Genomic DNA, 18,605 nt, shown 5'->3' with positions numbered 1-18,605 from the left:
AACTTAATGCATTCTATGCTCGGTTTGAGCAGGTAACCAACAATCCGCTGTCGAGTGCCCCAGCAGCCCATAATTCACCCATACCCACCATCACAGTTTCCGAAGTCAGATCGGCCTTCCTGAAAGTGAACCCACGGAAGGCGACGGGCCCGGACGGAATCCCTGGTCGTGCACTCAGAGCCTGTGCATACCAGCTGGCAGAGGTATTCACAGACATCTTTAACCTATCCCTACTCCACTCCGAGGTCCCCACCTGCTTCAAGAAGATCACCATCATACTGGTACCAAAGAAGAACCAGGCAACATGCCTCAATGACTACCGCCCGGTGGCCCTGACGTCAGTTGTAATGAAGTGCTTCGAGAGGCTGATCATGAAGCGCATCACCTCCATACTCCCGGAATGCCGTGACCCACTTCAATTCGCATACCGTCGCAACCGGTCCACATCAGACGCTATTTCCCTGGCCCTACACTCATCCCTAGAGCATCTCGAAAACAAGAACTCCTACATCAGACTCCTATTTATTGACTACAGCTCCGCCTTCAACACCATAATCCCAGCCAAGCTCATATCAAAGCTCCAAAACCTAGGACTTGGCTCTCCGCTCTGCAGCTGGATCCTTGACTTTCTGACCAACAGACCACAATCAGTAAGAGTGAACAGCAACACCTCCTCCACAATAATCCTCAGTACCGGTGCCCCGCAAGGCTGCATACTTAGCCCCCTACTCTACTCCCTGTACACACATGACTGCGTGGCAAAACTTGGTTCCAACTCCATCTACAAGTTTGCTGAAGATACGACTATAGTGGGCCGGATCTCGAATAACGACGAGTCCGAATACAGGAGGGAGATAGAGAACCTAGTGGAATGGTGTAACGACAATAATCTCTCCCTCAATGCCAGCAAAACTAAAGAGCTGGTCATCGACTTCAGGAAGCAAAGTACTGTACACACCCCTGTCAGCATCAACGAGGCCGAGGTGGAGATGGTTAGCAGTTTCAAATTCCTAAGGGTGCACATCACCAAAAATCTGTCCTGGTCCACTCACGTCGACGCTATCACCAAGAAAGCACAACAGCGCCTATACTTCCTCAGGAAACTAAGGAAATTCGGCATGTCCACATTGACCCTTAACAACTTTTACAGATGCACTATAGAAAGCATCCTATCTGGCTGCACCACAGCCAGGTATGGCAACTGCTCGGCCCAGGACTGCAAGGAACTTCAGAGAGTCGTGAATACCGCCCAGTCCATCACACGAACCTGCCTCCCATCCTTGGACTCCATCTAAACCTCTCGCTGCCGGGGGAAAGAGGGCAGCATAATCAAGGATCCCTCCACCCGGCTTACTCACTTTTCCAACTTCTTCCATCGGGCAGGAGATACAGAAGTCTGAGAACACGCACGAACAGACACAAAAACAGCTTCTTCCCCACTGTCACCAGACTCCTAAATGACCCTCTTATTGACTGACCTCATTAACACTACACCCTGTATGCTTCAACCGATGCCAATGCTTATGTAGTTACATTGTATATCTTGTGTTGCCCTATTATGTATTCTCATGTATTTTCTTGAATTTTGTTTAATTCCCTTTTCTTCCATGTACTGAATGATCTGTTGAGCTGCTTGCAGAAAAATACTTTTCACTGTACCTCGGTACACGTGACAATAAACAAATCCAATCCAATAAGAGATTATTGTGCAAAATTAAAGCACATGGGATTGGGGGGAATATATTGAGGTGGATAGAAAACTGGTTGGCAGAGACCTGGAAGAGTTGGGATTAATGGGTCCTTTTTAAATTGGCAGGCAGTAACCAGTGGGGTACCACAGGGATCGGTGCTGGGACCCCAGCTATTCACAATATACATTAATGATCTGGATGAGGGAACAAAATGTAACATCTCAAAGTTTGCAGATGATACCAAATTAGGTGGGAGGGTGAATTGTGACGAGGATGCAGGGATCTTACAGCAAGATCTGGACAGGTTGGGCGAGTGGGCAAACCAATGGCTGACGCAGTATAATTTGGATAAATGTGAGGTTATTTATTTTGGAAGCAAAAACAGGAAGGCAAATTACTACCAGAATGGTTGTAAATTGGAAGAGGGGAGTGTGCAGTGGGACCTGAGTGTCCTTGTGTACCATTCGCTGAAGGTAAGCATGCAGGTGCAGCAGGCGGTAAAGACGGCTAACGGTATGTTGGCCTTCATTGCAAGAGGTTTCGAGGATAGAAGCAGGGATGTGTTGCTGCAGTTGTACAGGGCCTTGGTGAGGCCACACCGAGAATATTGTGTGCGGTTTTGGTCTCCTTCTCATGAGGAAGGATGTTCTTGCTCTCGAGGCAATGCAGCAAAGGTTTACCAGACTGATTCTAGGGATGGCGGGACTGTCATATGAGGAGAGATTGACTAGGTTGGGATTGTTCTTGCTGGAGTTCAGAAGAATGAGGGGGGATCTCATAGATACTTATAAAATTCTAACAGGACGAGATAGGGTAGATGCAGGGAAGATGTTACCAATGATGGGTGTGTCCAGAACCAGGGGTCACAGCCTGAGGATTCAGGGTAAACCATTTCGGACAGAGATAAGGAGACATTTCTTCACACAAAGAGTGGTGAGTCTGTGGAATTCATTACCACAGGAAGTAGTTGATGCTAAAACTTTGAATATATTCAAGAGGTGGCTGGATATAGCACTTGGGGAGAATGGGATCAAAGTATATGGGGAGAAAGCAAGATTAGGTTATTGAGTTGGATGATCAGCCATGATCGTGATGAATGGCAGAGCAGGCTCGAAGGGCCAAAAGGACTTCTCCTGCTCCTATCTTCTATGTATCTATGTATAAAAAGTGGATAACAATGGAAAAAATAGAATATGGGTAAACTAGCTGGAAAATAAAGCTGACTATAAGAATTTTTACAAATTTGTAAAAGGGAGGCAAGTAGCTGAAGCAAACATTGGCCCCAGAGAGGAAAAGATAGAAATGATCATAATCTGGAAATGGCAGAGATGTTGAAGAAACATTTTGTGTCTGTCTTTACAGGAGAAGACACAAATTACATTCCAAAAATAGAGGGTAACCAAGGAGCTAATAAGACCGAGAAACTTTTATATCAGAGGTAATTAATATCAGCAGAGATTTCTCAGGGAAGTAAGAGATATGGGCAGCAGGCAGGAAAGTGGAGTTGAGGTAGAACATCAGTCATGATCTAATTGAATAGAGCAGGCTAGAGTGGTTGAATGGCCTACTGCTGTTCCTATTTCTTATGTTCAGAAATGTGCCCGTCAGGGGTGAATGGTACATTGCGGTTATGTTAGTGGACTAGTCATTCCATAAACCTGGATTAACTATTTTTTTAAATTTAGAATTCCCAATTTTTTTTCCCTCGAAGGGACAATTTATCATGTCCAATCCACCTCCCTGCACATCTTTGGGATGTGGGGGTGATACCCACATTATCACGGGAAGAATGTGCAAACTCCACATGGAGTGACTCGGGGCTGAGATCGAACCTGGGTCCTCAGCGCTGTGCGGCAGCAGTGCTAATCTCTGCACCACCGTGCTGCCCCATAAGCCTGGATTAATGATCTAAAGACCGGAATTATAATTCCACAAAAGCAGCTGGACTATTTAATTTCAATTACTCAAAAGAAAATTGGATTTAAAAAGTCACTTTCCATAATGATCATGAAATTACCAAATCGTCATAAAAACCCATCTAGTTCACTGATGACCATCAGGGAGGGAAATTCGCCAGCTTGGCCTACATATGACTTCAGACCCACAGAATGTGGTTGCTTCTTCCTGTGCTCTGAAATGGCCTAGCACATTCCATGAATTAATAGATAGTTATTGGGGCATCTTGCAGTGCGCGCCTCAATCCCAATATGGTTTTAGTTATTTTCTGTATCAACAGAAATTGTTGATATTATCTGTCAAAAATGACAGGTAAAGAAGTCTGGTTCATCCTGCCTGTTGCACACAATTACAATACCTTGTATATCACAATAGATACACTCCCCACCCCATTTAAAAAGCATGTGGAAGCAGGCCGAATGTAGAGTTGAGGCCACAATCAAATCAATCATGATGTTATTGAATGGCCGAGCCGGCTCAAAGACCAAATTGCCTACTCCTGCTCCGAATTCATATGTTTGTACGTGATCTCCTGGGACAGACACATAGAAATCCAGGCCAATTTGGGGAACACCATCCTGGAAGATACCTATCTGACCCACCTAGGTGATTATATATCACTACAGTGCAGAAGGAGGCCATTTGGCCCATCTGGTCTGCAGTGATCCTCTGAAAGAGCACCCTATCCCCGTAACCCCACCTAACCTGTACATCCCTGGACACTAAGGGACAATTTGATCATGGCCAATCCACGTACCCTGCACATCTTTGGACTGTGGGAGGAAACCAGAGCACCCGGAGGAAACTCACAAAGACACGGGGAGAATGTGCAAACTCCACACAGAGTCACCCAAGGCTTGATTTGAACCCGGGTCCCTGATGCTGAGAGTGCTATCTGCTGTAATCCAGGAGATCACTCTGTCTGTGAATTCTCTGGAGTACTTAGCTTTTGTAAGATGGATTATCTATCCCAAACAGGAGCCAGCCCAGCTAGATTTCATTGTGCCATGTAAGTGAAAGCAGTTTCACTAAAAGGGTGAGTAATACCATTATAAGCTCTGACGGCACACACACTTGATAACAAAGGGAAGCTTTCACCATTTCAGAAGTGACCCATATAATACTCCAGTACAGTATTTCCTCTCTAATTAAATTAAATCAAATTTTATCCTTAAAATGTGAATGACATCACTTGGAGCATGTTGATAATTAGAATGAAATTCAACTGCTTGAGAAAATAATTTAATTATAGGTTTGTCAGTGGCTTCAGCTCTTATAGTATTGAAATCTAAATATGCCATTTGGATTGTTAATTTTTTTTTAATATGCATTTATTTACCAGGGCTTCAGGTACTTGTATTTGACACCACAGGACTACACCAGAATTAGCCCCTTTAATTCAGTGCATTGTGAACATGTGGAGGAGGATGGAGAGTACAGGTGGGTATTATATGCAGCAGAATTTGAATATCTAAAATTAAAGGGCGGCAAGGTAGCACAGTGGTTATCACCGTTGCTTCACAGCGCCAGGGACCCAGGTTCAATTCCCGGCTTGGGTCGCTGTCTGTGCAGAGACTACACGTTCTCCCCGGGTCTGCATGGGTTTCCTCTGGGCACTCCGGTTTCCTCCCACAAGTCCTGAAAGACATGCTTGTTAGGTGAATTGGATATTCTGAATTTTCCCTCAGTGTACCCGAACAGGCGCCAGAGTGTGGGGACTAGGGCACGTAAAATCCCAGCCATTGTGTGTATCTATTCCTGCCTGAAGCAGATTAGAAAAAAGCCACTCCATCCACTGATTGCTCATGGACTAGCCACTTGAAGCAAGGTATTGACTCACATATGCAGGAAACACTCAACGTGCCAATTAATAACCCTTGGGACAATGTTCGCTTTGACATCATTTTGGGTTATTTCTTATTCTTTTGACAAATTCCAGCATAAGAGATTAATGTGTAAAATTAAAAGGCATGGGATTAGGGGTAGTGTCTGGAATTGGATAGAAAACTGGTTGGCAGATAAGGAACTAAGAGCAGGAATTAATTGGTCTTTTTGAAATTGGCAGACAGTGACGCGTTGGGTACCGTAGGGATCAGTGCTAGGACCCAAACTATTCATAATATATATTCAAGACTTCGATGAGGGAACAAAATGTAATGGGCTGGACTCTCCGCCGGCAGCACACTCCCGCCCGTGGATTTCCCAACGGCGTGGGATGCCCACAATGGGAAACCACATTAGCCAGCTGCCGGGACGGAGAATCCCACTGCCAGTGGTGTTGCGCCACACCAGGAAACAGATGCGGCGGAATGGAAAATTCCACGCAATAAGATCATAAGATCATAAGAACTAGGAGCAGGAGTAGGCCATCTGGCCCCTCGAGCCTGCTCCGCCATTCAATGAGATCATGGCTGATCTTTTGTGGACTCAGCTCCACTTTCCGGCCCGAACACCATAACCCTTAATCCCTTTATTCTTCAAAAAACTATCTATCTTTACCTTAAAAACATGTAATGAAGGAGCCTCAACTGCTTCACTGGGCAAGGAATTCCATAGATTCACAACCCTTTGGGTGAAGAAGTTCCTCCTAAACTCAGTCCTAAATCTACTTCCCCTTATTTTGAGGCTATGTCCCCTAGTTCTGCTTTCACCCGCCAGTGGAAACAACCTGCCCGCATCTATCCTATCTATTCCCTTCATAATTTTAAATGTTTCTATAAGATCCCCCCTCATCCTTCTAAATTCCAATGAGTACAGTCCCAGTCTACTCAACCTCTCCTCATAGTCCAACCCCTTCAGCTCTGGGATTAACCTAGTGAATCTCCTCTGCACACCCTCCAGTGCCAGTTCGTCCTTTCTCAAGTAAGGAGACCAAAACTGAACACAATACTCCAGGTGTGGCCTCACTAACACCTTATACAATTGCAACATAACCTCCCTAGTCTTAAACTCCATCCCTCTAGCAATGAAGGACAAAATTCCATTTGCCTTCTTAATCACCTGTTGCACCTGTAAACCAAAATTCTGTGATTCATGCACTAGCACACCCAAGTCTCTCTGAACAGCGGCATGCTTTAATATTTTATCGTTTAAATAATAATCCCGTTTGCTGTTATTCCTACCAAAATGGATAACCTCACATTTGTCAACATTGTATTCCATCTGCCAGACCCTAGCCCATTCACTTAACCTATCCAAATCTCTCTGCAGACTTCCAGTATCCTCTGCACTTTTCGCTTTACCACTCATCTTAGTGTCATCTGCAAACTTGGACACATTGCCCTTGGTCCCCAACTCCAAATCATCTATGTAAATTGTGAACAATTGTGGGCCCAACACGGATCCCTGAGGGACACCACTAGCTACTGATTGCCAAGCAGAGAAACACCCATTAAGCCCCACTCTTTGCTTTCTATTAATTAACCAATCCTCTATCCATGCTACTACTTTACCCTTAATGCCATGCATCTTTATCTTATGCAGCAACCTTTTGTGTGGCACCTTGTCAAAGGCTTTCTGGAAATCCAGATATACCACATCCATCGGCTCCCCATTATCTACTGCATTGGTAATGTCCTCAAAAAATTCCACTAAATTAGTTAGGCATGACCTGCCCTTTATGAACCCATGCTGCGTCTGCCCAATGGGACAATTTCTATCCAGATGCCTCGCTATTTCTTCCTTGATGATAGTTTCCAGCATCTTCCCTACTACCGAAGTTAAGCTCACTGGCCTATAATTTCCTGCTTTCTGCCTACCTCCTTTTTTTTTTTTTTTTTTTTAAATAATTTTTATTGAAAGAGTTTTTCCATACAAACATTTACCCCTACTAATTTTTAAATTATTTACAACACAATCCCTCTAGGCAAATGTCCCTCCCTCGCCCGCCCTCTCGCGCGCACCAGTCCTCCCCCCCCCCCCCCCAGGCAACCTTAACAAACAAGGCAGCCTACAGTTTCAGACATGAGCAGCGAGCAGACTTGCCCGCGTTACAGTCGTGCATGTCCCCCCACGACCCTTGCTGCTCCCCCCCCTCCCTCCCCCCCCCCCTCCCTCCCTCCCCCCCCCCCCTCCCTCCCCCCCTCCCCTCCCTCCCCCCCCCCCCCCTCCCTCCCCCCCCCCCCCCTCCCCTCCCTCCCCCCCCTCCCCCCCCGGGTTGCTGCTGCCACGACCCCGAACGTCTATCTCTGATCTAAAAAGTCAAGGAAAGGTTGCCACCGCCTGGAGAATCCCTGTACCGACCCTCTCAGGGCAAATTTGATCCTTTCTAGCTGAATATAGCTAGCCATATCGTTAATCCAAGTTTCAACGCTTGGAGGCCTCGCGTCCTTCCATTGAATTAATATCCTTCGTCGAGCCACTAGGGATGCAAAGGCCAGTATTCCGGCCTCCCTAGCCTCCTGTACCCCCGGTTCTACCCCGACCCCAAAGATCGCAAGCCCCCATCCTGGTTGACCCTGGACCCCACCACCTTCGACACCGTCCTTGCCACCCCCTTCCAGAACCCTTCCAGCACCGGACATGCCCAGAACATATGCACATGGTTCGCTGGGCTTCCCAGACATCTGACACACCTGTCCTCACCCCCAAAGAACCGGCTCATCCTTGTCCCCGTCATGTGAGCTCTATGCAGCACCTTAAATTGAATGAGGCTCAGCCTCGCACACGAGGAGGAAGAATTGACCTTCTCCAGTGCATCCGCCCACGTCCCGTCTTCTATCTGCTCTCCCAGCTCCCCTTCCCACTTGGCTTTCAGCTCCTCCCCTGATGCTTCTTCCGCCTCCTGCATTATCTTGTAGATGTCTGATATCTTCCCCCCTCCGACCCAGACCCCCGAGAGCACCCTATCACTCGCCCCCTTACTGGGGAGCAGGGGGAACCCCTCCACCTGCCGTCTAGCAAATGCCTTCACTTGTAAATATCTGAACATGTTTCCCGGGGGGAGCTCAAACTTCTCCTCCAGCCCTCCCAGGCTCGCAAACCTCCCCTCTATAAACAGGTCCTTCAGCTGCCGTATGCCCACCCTGTACCAGCTCTGAAATCCCCCGTCGATGTTCCCCGGGATGAATCTATGGTTCCCTCTTATTGGCGCCGCCAACAGACCTCCCATTTCCCCCCTATGTCGCCTCCACTGCCCCCATATCTTGAGGGTGGCCGCCACCACCGGGCTCGTGGTGTACCTCGTGGGGGGGAGCGGCCATGGTGCCGTTACTAGGGCCCCCAGGCTTGTGTTGCCACAGGACGCCCTCTCCATTCGTTTCCAAGCTGCCCCCTCCCCTTCCATCATCCACTTGCGCACCATTGACACATTTGCCGCCCAGTAGTACCCCGAAAGATTGGGTAGTGCCAGCCCTCCACTGTCCCTACTCCGCTCCAAAAAGACCCTCCTCACCCTTGGGGTGCCATGCGCCCACACGTAGCTCATGATGCTACTCGTCACCTTTTTGAAGAAGGCCCTAGGGAGGAAGATGGGCAAGCACTGAAATAAAACAAGAACCTTGGGAGGACCGTCATTTTGATTGACTGCACCCTCCCCGCCAGCGACAACGGTACCATGTCCCACCTCTTAAATTCCTCCTCCATCTGTTCCACCAGCCTGGAAAAGTTCAACTTGTGGAGGGTCCCCCAGTTCCTTGCCACCTGCACCCCTAAGTACCTAAAGCTCTTTCCTGCTCGCTTGAAGGGGAGTCTCCCAATACCCTCTCCCTGGTCCCCCGGGTGTATCACAAAAACCTCGCTTTTGCCCAAATTTAGTTTGTACCCCGAAAAGTCCCCAAACTCTGCTAATAGTTCCATTATCTCCGGCATTCCCCCTTCTGGGTCTGCCACGTACAGCAGTAGATCATCCGCATACAGCGATACTCGATGTTCCTCCCCTCCCCTAGTCAGTCCTCTCCACCCCCCTGAACCCCTCAGTGCCATCGCCAACGGTTCAATCGCCAGTGCGAAAAGTAGGGGGGATAGGGGACATCCCTGCCTGGTCCCTCGGTGGAGCCCGAAATACTCCGACCTCCTCCCGTTTGTCACTACACTCGCCGTCGGGGGCCGAGTAGAGCAGCTTCACCCACTTAATAAAGCCTTCCCCAAACCCAAACCGTTCCAACGTCTCCCACAGGTACTCCCACTCCACCCTATCGAATGCCTTCTCCGCGTCCAGCGCTACCACTATCTCAGCCTCCCCCTCCACTGCCGGCATCATAATTACATTCAGCAATCTCCGCACGTTCGTGTTGAGCTGCCGCCCCTTCACGAACCCCGTCTGGTCCTCATGGATTACCCCTGGCACACAATCCTCTATTCTAGCTGCCAGGATCTTTGCCAGCAACTTGGCATCCACGTTCAGAAGCGAGATAGGCCTGTAGGACCCGCACTGCACGTGGTTTTTATCCCGCTTCAATATCAGGGAGATCAGAGCCTGCGACATTGTCGGGGGCAGAACCCCCCCCTCTCGCGCCTCATTAAAGGCTCGTACCAGTACCGGTCCCACCAAGTCCACATTTTTCTTATAGAATTCCACCGGGAACCCATCTGGCCCCGGCGCCTTCCCCGCCTGCATCTGACCTATTCCCTTGACTAGCTCCTCTAGCCCTATTGGCGCCCCCAGCCCTTCTACCAGCCCCTCCTGGACCCTTGGGAACCTCAATTTGTTTAGGAAGTCCTCCATTCCCCCTCTCCTCGTCGGCGGCTCAGACCGATACAACTCCTTGTAAAAATCCCTGAAGACCCCGTTCACTTCTTGCCCCTTCTGCACTACCTTCCCGCCCCTCTCCTTCACTCCCCCAATCTCCCTAGCCGCATCTCGTTTGCGAAGCTGGTGTGCCAGCATCCTGCTCGCCTTTTCCCCATACTCATAAACCGCGCCCTGTGCCCTTCTCCACTGCGTCTCTGCCTTCCTGGTGGTCAGCAGGTCGAACTTGACCTGCAGGCTGCGCCGTTCTCCCAGCAGCCCCTCCTCTGGTGCCTCCGCATATCTCCTATCCACTTCCAATAGCTCCCCCACCAGCCTCTCCCTCTCCTGCCTCTCCTTTCTTTCTCTGTGCGCCCTTATGGAGATCAGCTCTCCCCTGATCACTGCCTTCAGGGCCTCCCAGACCATCCCCACCTGCACCTCACCCGTGTCATTCAAGTCCAGATAGCTCTCAATGCTCTTCCGGACCCTTTTACACACCTCGTCGTCCGCTAACAGCCCCACATCCAGCCGCCACAGCGGGCGCTGGTCCCGCGCCTCCCCCATTTCCACATCCACCCAATGTGGTGCATGATCAGAGATCGCAATGGCCGAGTACTCAGCTTCCCGTACCCTCGGGATCAGCCCCCTGCTCAACACGAAGAAATCGATTCTGGAGTACACTCTATGGACGTGGGAGAAAAAGGAATACTCCCTCGCCCTCGGCCTACCAAACCTCCATGGGTCTACTCCTCCCATCTGCTCCATGTACCCCCTCAGCACTTCTGCCGCTGCCGGCCTCCTATTGGTCCTTGAGCTCGATCTGTCTAGCCCGGGGTCCAGCACTGTGTTAAAGTCCCCCCCCATGATCAAGCCCCCTGCCTCCAGTCCCGGAATGAGGCCCAATAGGCGCCTCATAAAACCCGCGTCATCCCAGTTCGGGGCATATACGTTGACCATCACCACTTTCTCCCCCTGCAGCTTACCCTTCACCATCACATACCTACCCTCCTTATCCGCCACCACCTCCTCCGCCACGAACGACACCCTCTTTCCCACCAGAATCGCCACCCCCCCGGTTCTTTGCGTCCAATCCAGAGTGGAACACCTGTCCCACCCACCCCCTTCTCAGGCGAACCTGGTCCACTACCTTCAAATGGGTCTCCTGTAACATTGCTACATCAGCCTTCAGTCCCTTCAGGTGTGAGAATACCCTTGATCTCTTGACCGGCCCATTCAACCCCCTCACGTTCCAAGTGATCAGCCGGGTCGCGGGACGACCCGCCCCCCTCCCCTGCCGATTAGCCATGTCCTGTTCCCTGCTCGCCCCGGGTCGACCCTCCCCTTCTGACCCGCTCCCCATGGCGATGTCCCCTCCCCCCACCTCTCCAGTCCTCCACTTCTCGTTTCTGGTCTTTTCAGCAGCAACCCGGTGTCCCTCCCTAACCCCCCTCCCCCCCCAGGCTAGGACCCCTCCTAGCCGCGATGTACCCTCCATTGTACTCCCGTAAGTCAGCTGGTTCACGCTGACCCGGCTGCTCCTGCCACACTCCGACTCCCCCCGGCTCGGGGGGGGGGGGGCCTCCCCCCCCTTGCCACTCCTCCCTGGCCCCGCTCCAGCGCGGGAAAGGTCGCCATTGCTAGCCACGCCCCGCACTCCTCCCCTCCCCCCTCCTCTGCCCCGCGCGCGGGAAAACAGAGGAAAGCCCGCGCTTTCGCCCTGCCACACCCCACCCCGCCATCTTCAGTTCCACCCCCGTCCCCGTCCATGCCTGTAAAGAACCCCCCCTAGGAGCCCATATCCCCGATCTGCTCTCCCCCCCCGTCCCGCCTCCCCAACTTAACATTATAAATAACAGATAAATAACAAATAACAATGTACTTAACAGTCGCCCTCTACCAAACAGCATAAATAACCATAAATAACCATGAATAACCACAATAACAATAACTAAGGGAAGTTGGCAAAGGGGGAAAAAACATCAGAAGAAAAACCACAGCAAGAGTTCAAAATCCAAACAAAGAATTCAGCTGAAAGTACCCGAGCGGCTACGGCCGCCAAGTATCCCCTGGGTCTAATTCGAGTCCAGTTTCTCTTCCTGTACAAAGGCCCACGCCTCCTCTGGGGACTCAAAATAGTGGTGTTGGTTCCTGTAGGTGACCCACAAGCGCGCTGGCTGCAGCATTCCGAACCTGATCCGTTTTGCATGTAGCACCGCCTTCGTCCGGTTGTACCGGGCCCGCCGCTTTGCCACCTCCGCACTCCAGTCCTGGTAGACCCTCACCGTCGAATTCTCCCACTTGCTGCTCCTTTCCCTCTTGGCCCACTCCAGCACTCTTTCACGGTCGCTGAGTCGCTGGAACCGCACCAGCACCGCCCTCGGGGGCTCATTTGCTCTTGGCCTCCTAGCCATGACCCTGTAGGCCTCTTCCAGCTCCAGGGGCGAAGGGACGGCCCCTGCCCCCATCAGGGAGCTCAGCATTTCTGCTACATATCCCGGGAAGTCTGACCCCTCCAGGCCTTCTGCCAGGCCCAAGATCCTCAGGTTCTTCCGCCTCATTCGGGTATCCAGCTCCTCAAAACGGCTCTGCCATTTCAGGTGGAGTGCCTCGTGCACCTCTACCTTTCCCACGAGGACCGTGGCCTCCTCCTCCCTCGCAGTCATCTCCTGTTGCAGCTCCCGAATCGACGCCTCTTGGGTCGCCTGGGCTCCCATCAGCCTGGTGGTCGTCGCATTCATTGACTCCAAGAGCTCCATTTTCAGCTCCGTAAAGAAGCGCAGGAGAGCGGCCTGCTGCTCCTCCGCCCATTTCCTCCATTCCTCGGGTGCACCACCGGCCGCCATTTTGGTCTTCTTCCCCCGCTTTTTTTTGGGAGCTGCTGTTGCTCTCTTTACCACCCCACTCCGGGTACCGACCATAAAGTTGGTCTGGTTCTCTTCAGGGAGCCTTCCCCCACCGGGATTTGTCCTTACAGCGCCGTTGGGGCCCTCCAATCGGCCCGAAAACACCTTTGTAGCAGGAGCAGCCAAACGTGCGACTTAGCTGGTCATAGCCGCAACCGGAAGTCCCTACCTCCTTTTTTAAACAGTGGTGTCACGTTTGCTAATTTCCAATCCACCGGGCCACCCCAGAGTCTAGTGAATTTCGGTAAATTATCACTAGTGCATCTGCAATTTCCCTAGCCATCTCTTTTAGCACTCTGGGATGCATTCCATCAGGGCCAGGAGACTTGTCTACCTTTAGCCCCATTAGCTTGCCCATCACTACCTCCTTAGTGATAACAATCCTCTCGAGGTCCTCACCTGTCATAGCCTCATTTCTATCAGTCGCTGGCATGTTATTTGTGTCTTCCACTGTGAAGACCGACCCAAAAAACCTGTTCAGTTCCTCAGCCATTTCCTCATTTCCCATTATTAAAACTCCCTTCTCATCCTCTAAAGGACCAATATCTCCATATTTGCAGATGACACAAAGTTGAATGGGAGGGTGAGCTGTGAGGAGGATGCAGATATTGTTCAGTGTGATTTGGACAAGTTGAGTGAGTGGGCAAATGAATGGCAGATGCAGTATAATTTGGATTAATGTGAGGTTATCCATTTTGGTAGCAAAAACGGAAAAGCAGACCATTATCTGAATGACCATAAATTAGGAGTGTGGAATGTGCAACGAGATCTGCGTGTCCTCTGAAGGTAAGTAGGCAGGACAGCAGACAGTAAAGAAGGCAAATAGTTTGTTGGTCTTCATTGCGAGAGGATTCAAGTACAGGAGCAGGCTTACTGCAATTATACAGGGCCGTGGTGAGGCCACACCTGGAATATTGTGTACCGTTATGTTCTCCTTATCTGAGGAAGATGTTCTTTCTCTAGAGGGAGTGCAGCGAAGGTTTACCAGACTGATTCCAGGAATGGCGGGACTGGCATATGAAGACTGATTGGATTGAGTCGGGTAGGATTGTATACGCTGGAGTTCAGAAGAATGAGGAGGGATCTCCTAGAAATCTACAAGATTCTAACAAAACTCGACAGGGTAGTTACAAGAAGAATGTTCCCAATGGTGGGGGTGATCAGAACCAGGGCAGGGATTCTCCCCTACCCGGCGGGGCGGGGGGGTCCCGGCGTGTTGGAGTGGCGTGAACCACTCCAGCGTCGGGCCGCCCCAAAGGTGTGGAGTTCCGCACCTTTAGGGGCCAAGCCCTCACATTGAGGGGCTAGGCCCACGCCGGAGTGGTTCCCGCTCCCGCCGGCTGGCGTGAACAGCCTTTGGCGCCACGCCAGCCAGGGCCGAAAGGACTTCGCCGGCCGGCGTACGTCCGCACATGCGCCGGAGTGTCAGCGGCTGCTGACTTCATACCGGCGCATGCGCAGGGGAGGGAGTCTCTTCCGCCTCCGCCATGGTGAAGACCATGGCGAAGGTGGAAGAAAAAGAGTGCCCCCACGGCACAGGTTCGCCCGCCGATCGGTGGGCCCCGATCGCGGGCCAGGCCATCGTAGGGGCACCCCCGAGGTCAGATCGCGCCGCACCCCACCCCCCAGGACCCCGGCGCCTGCCCGCGCCGCAAATCCCGCCAGTAAGGTAGGTGGTTTAATCCACGCAGACGGGAGAGGCTTGTCAGCAGCGGGACTTTGGCCCATCGCGGGCCGGAGAATCGCCGTGGGGGGCCTGCCGATCAACGCGGTGCGATTCCCGCCCCCACCAAATCTCGGGTGACGAAGAATTCGGGACACGGCAGGGGCGGGATTGACGCCGGGCGATTCTTTGACCCGGCAGGGGGTCGGTGAATCGCGCCCCAGGGGTCACAGTCTGAGGATACAGGATAGACCATTTAGGACAGAGATAAGGAGACATTTCTTCACCCAGAGAGTGTTGAGCCTGTGGAATTTGTTACCACAGGAAATAGTTGAGGCTAAAACATTGTTTCAAGAAGCAGTTAGATACAGCACTTGGGGCAAAGGGGATCAAAGAATATGGGGGGAAGGCGGGATTAGGCTATTGAGTTGGATAATTAGCCATGATCATAATCAATGGCGGAGCAGGCTCGAAGGGAAACCTATGTTCTACGTTTCTAGGATGCGGACGTCACTGGCTGAGCCAGCATTTTAATTGCCCATCCCTAATTGCCCTTGAGAAGGTGATGGTGTGCTGCCTCCTTGAACTGCTGCTGTCCATGTGGTATAGGTACACCCACCGTGTTGGTAGGGTGGGAATTCCAGGATTTTGACCCAGCGACAGTAAGGAACGAAATGAAATGAAATGAAAATGAAAATCGCTTATTGTCACGAGTAGGCTTCAATTAAGTTACTGTGAAAAGCCCCTAGTCGCCACATTCCGGCGCCTGTCCGGGGAGGCTGGTACGGGAATTCAACCGTGCTGCTGGCCTGCTTGGTCTGCTTTAAAAGCCAGCGATTTAGCTGAGTGAGATAAACCAGCCCCTAGCTAAACCAGCCCCTAACGACGATATATCTCCAAGGGTGGTGTGTAGCTTTTAGGGGGACTTCCTCAGGTGAATGAAGGAGCCTGAGGAAGGAGCAGTGCTCCGAAAGCTCGTGTTTGAAACAAACCTGTTTGACTTTAACCTGGTGTTGTAAGACTTCTTACTATTAATTTCTCACCCTGTTTATGGAAGAGATGGTGAGGGGAGCCAAGTCACTTTCTCAGATAAAGGGAAGGAATCAAATCCATGCAAGAACCGTTTGCTTGGAGGGATGTTGATAAACATAAGATGTGCATCCATCCACCCGCTTCAATTAATAGAGCGGGTTGAGGTGATCATCAATTCTCTCTAATAGACTATCAGGAAGCTGAGGTATTTTGCTGGGCTTTCGAAAAAGACCATACATGTGTTTTAGCTGAATAATGTTTTTTATGGGAACTAAATTTTGGTAGTGAAAATGCTATTAGCATTTCCGGTTCTTGTTCCAAATATTATTTGCAACATCATTAATACCTCTTAAATTGGCTGTGTAGGAAAGGCCATGTGACCTTCCTAACTATGGCTCTGTTTTCTAGATATGTGATAACTGACATTATTGGAAAGGAGGAAGGCCTGGGGGTGGAGAATCTGCGTGGCGCTGGAACCATTGCTGGAGAATCCTCCCTTGCCTACCATGAGATCATCACAATTAGTCTGGTAAGTGTGACAGACTGTTCTGACTGGCAGTGCTCTTAATGTTTCCCAAAGACGTCGATAAACGGCTGCCACCCTCTCATTGATCCCCTCGGGTGAACTTGGATCTCAAGCCTGAGAAACCCAGCCATGTCACTAACCCACACCCAGGGCCGGCCCAAGGCACCGGCAACTCGGGCAGTCGCCCGGGGCGCCATGTGCTAGGAGGCGCCAGAGACTCGGGTCCCGCGCATGCGCAGTTGGAACGGTGCCAACCAGCGCATGCGCGGTGGCCGCCCTCCCCCAGGGCGGCCCCCTCCGTCCGCCCCCCCTTGGCCCCGCCCCCGCGCCTCGGGCCCGCCCCCCTCATCTCGGGCCCGCCCCCCTCGCCTCAGGCCCGCCCCCCTCGCCTCGGGCCCGCCCCGGGCCCGCCCCCCCGCCTCGGGCCCGCCCACCCCGCCTCCGCCTCGGCCCCCCCCCGCCTCGGGCCCGCCGCCCCCCCTGCCTCGGGCTCGGCCCCCCCCCGCCTCGGGCCCGCCCACCCCGCCTCCGCCTCGACCCCCCCGCCTCGGGCTCGGCCGGCCCCTACCCCCCCAGCCCCGCCCCCCTACCCCCCCCGCCCCCCCCCCCCCGGCCCCAGCCCCCCCCCCCCCGGCCCCGCACCCCCCCCCCCCCCCAGCCCCGCCCCCCCGGCCCCGCCCCCCCCCCCAAAGGGCGCCGAAGTTCAGCTTGCCCGGGGCGCCAGCAACCCTAGGGCCGGCGCTGCCCACACCTCCGACTTCGGGGGCTCCAGGTCTCTCCATGCTAACAAGATCCGTCTCCGGGAAACCAGGGAGGCAAAGGCCAAGACATCGGCCTCTCTCACCCCCTGAACACACCAAATATTGCCACCTCTGGAATCGGTACCTCGGACATGACGTCAGCAAACCCCTGCCAGAATCCTCTAAGCTTCGGACATGCCCAAAACATATGGACATGATTCGCAGGCCCACCTGCACACCACCCACACCTGTCCTCCATCCCTTCAAAGAACCTGCTCATCCGGGCCACAGACATATGTTTAACCAACTTTTACAGATGCACTATAGAGAGCATCCTATCGGGCTGCATCACAGCCTGGTATGGCAACTGCTCGGCCCAGGACCGCAAGGAACTTCAGAGAGTCGTGAATACCGCCCAGTCCATCACACGAACCTGCCTCCCATCCATTGATTCCATTTACACCTCCCGCTGCCGGGGGAAAGCGGGCAGCATAATCAAAGATCCCTCCCACCCGGCTTACTCACTTTTCCAACTTCCTCCATCGGGCAGGAGATTCAGAAGTCTGAGAACACGCACGAACAGACTCAAAAACAGCTTCTTCCCCACTGTCACCAGACTCCTAAATGACCCTCTTATTGACTGACCTCATTAACACTACACCCTGTATGCTTCAACCGATGCCAATGCTTATGTAGTTACATTGTATATATTGTGTTGCCCTATTATGTATTCTCATGTATTTTCTTGAATTCTGTTTAATTCCCTTTTCTTCCCTTGTACTGAATGATCTGTTGAGCTGCTTGCAGAAAAATACTTTTCACTGCACCTCGGTACACGTGACAATAAACAAATCCAATCCAATCCAATATGTGCCCTGTCCAGTACCTTAAATTGTATCAGGCTAAGCCTGGCACATGACGAGGACGCATTGACTCGCCTCAGGGCATCCTCCCTAACGTATGTCCTTTTAATATCACACTGAATACGCAGGTTTAAATCAATCTCTTAATTAGTCAACTTTGGAGATTGAAAAATAATCATGTTTTCTGGGTGGAGGTCAGATCGATCAAAAACAAAATCAGTGGATATCCTTAACATTTCCCACAGGGCATTGGGGTGCATCTGATGTTTTATAAGCATGGGAAGATGATACAGTTATAGCCTACTGTTGGAAATAAAATAAATGGTTAAAATGTAAGAAATGTAGTTGTAGATGCTTAGAAGTTATATGAATTAATTTAGTAAACTGAGAATTGGTTGGCACTCTATAAATGGAGGCTTTCATATTTTCTCTGCTTGGTAAAAAGGCAGGCTTAGTTAAAAGTAAATTATTTAGTACAATTGGAAATGGAGAAGTATTTGTGTGCTCTGGTGGTTTCTCACCATTGAGGTTTGGTCGGTGATGGTCTGACTTTCGTGCTCG

The 18,605-nt window shown here is 51.4% G+C and overlaps 1 protein-coding gene across 1 annotated transcript in view; it reads left to right on the top strand.

Annotated features, from left to right (window-relative positions):
* The window catches only part of acacb (acetyl-CoA carboxylase beta), a 188,630-nt gene that overhangs the window by 144,166 nt on the left and 25,859 nt on the right, over positions 1-18,605 (top strand). Inside the window, 2 exon segments of the mRNA XM_038815904.1 lie at positions 4,990-5,087; positions 16,324-16,444. Coding sequence (XP_038671832.1) covers positions 4,990-5,087; positions 16,324-16,444 — 219 coding nt within the window.

The sequence above is a fragment of the Scyliorhinus canicula genome, chromosome 1 (assembly GCF_902713615.1).
Source record: "Scyliorhinus canicula chromosome 1, sScyCan1.1, whole genome shotgun sequence".
NCBI classification, from domain to species: domain Eukaryota; kingdom Metazoa; phylum Chordata; class Chondrichthyes; order Carcharhiniformes; family Scyliorhinidae; genus Scyliorhinus; species Scyliorhinus canicula.
Note: the sequence above shows the minus strand (reverse complement) of the source record. Positions and strands in the feature narration are given on the sequence as shown.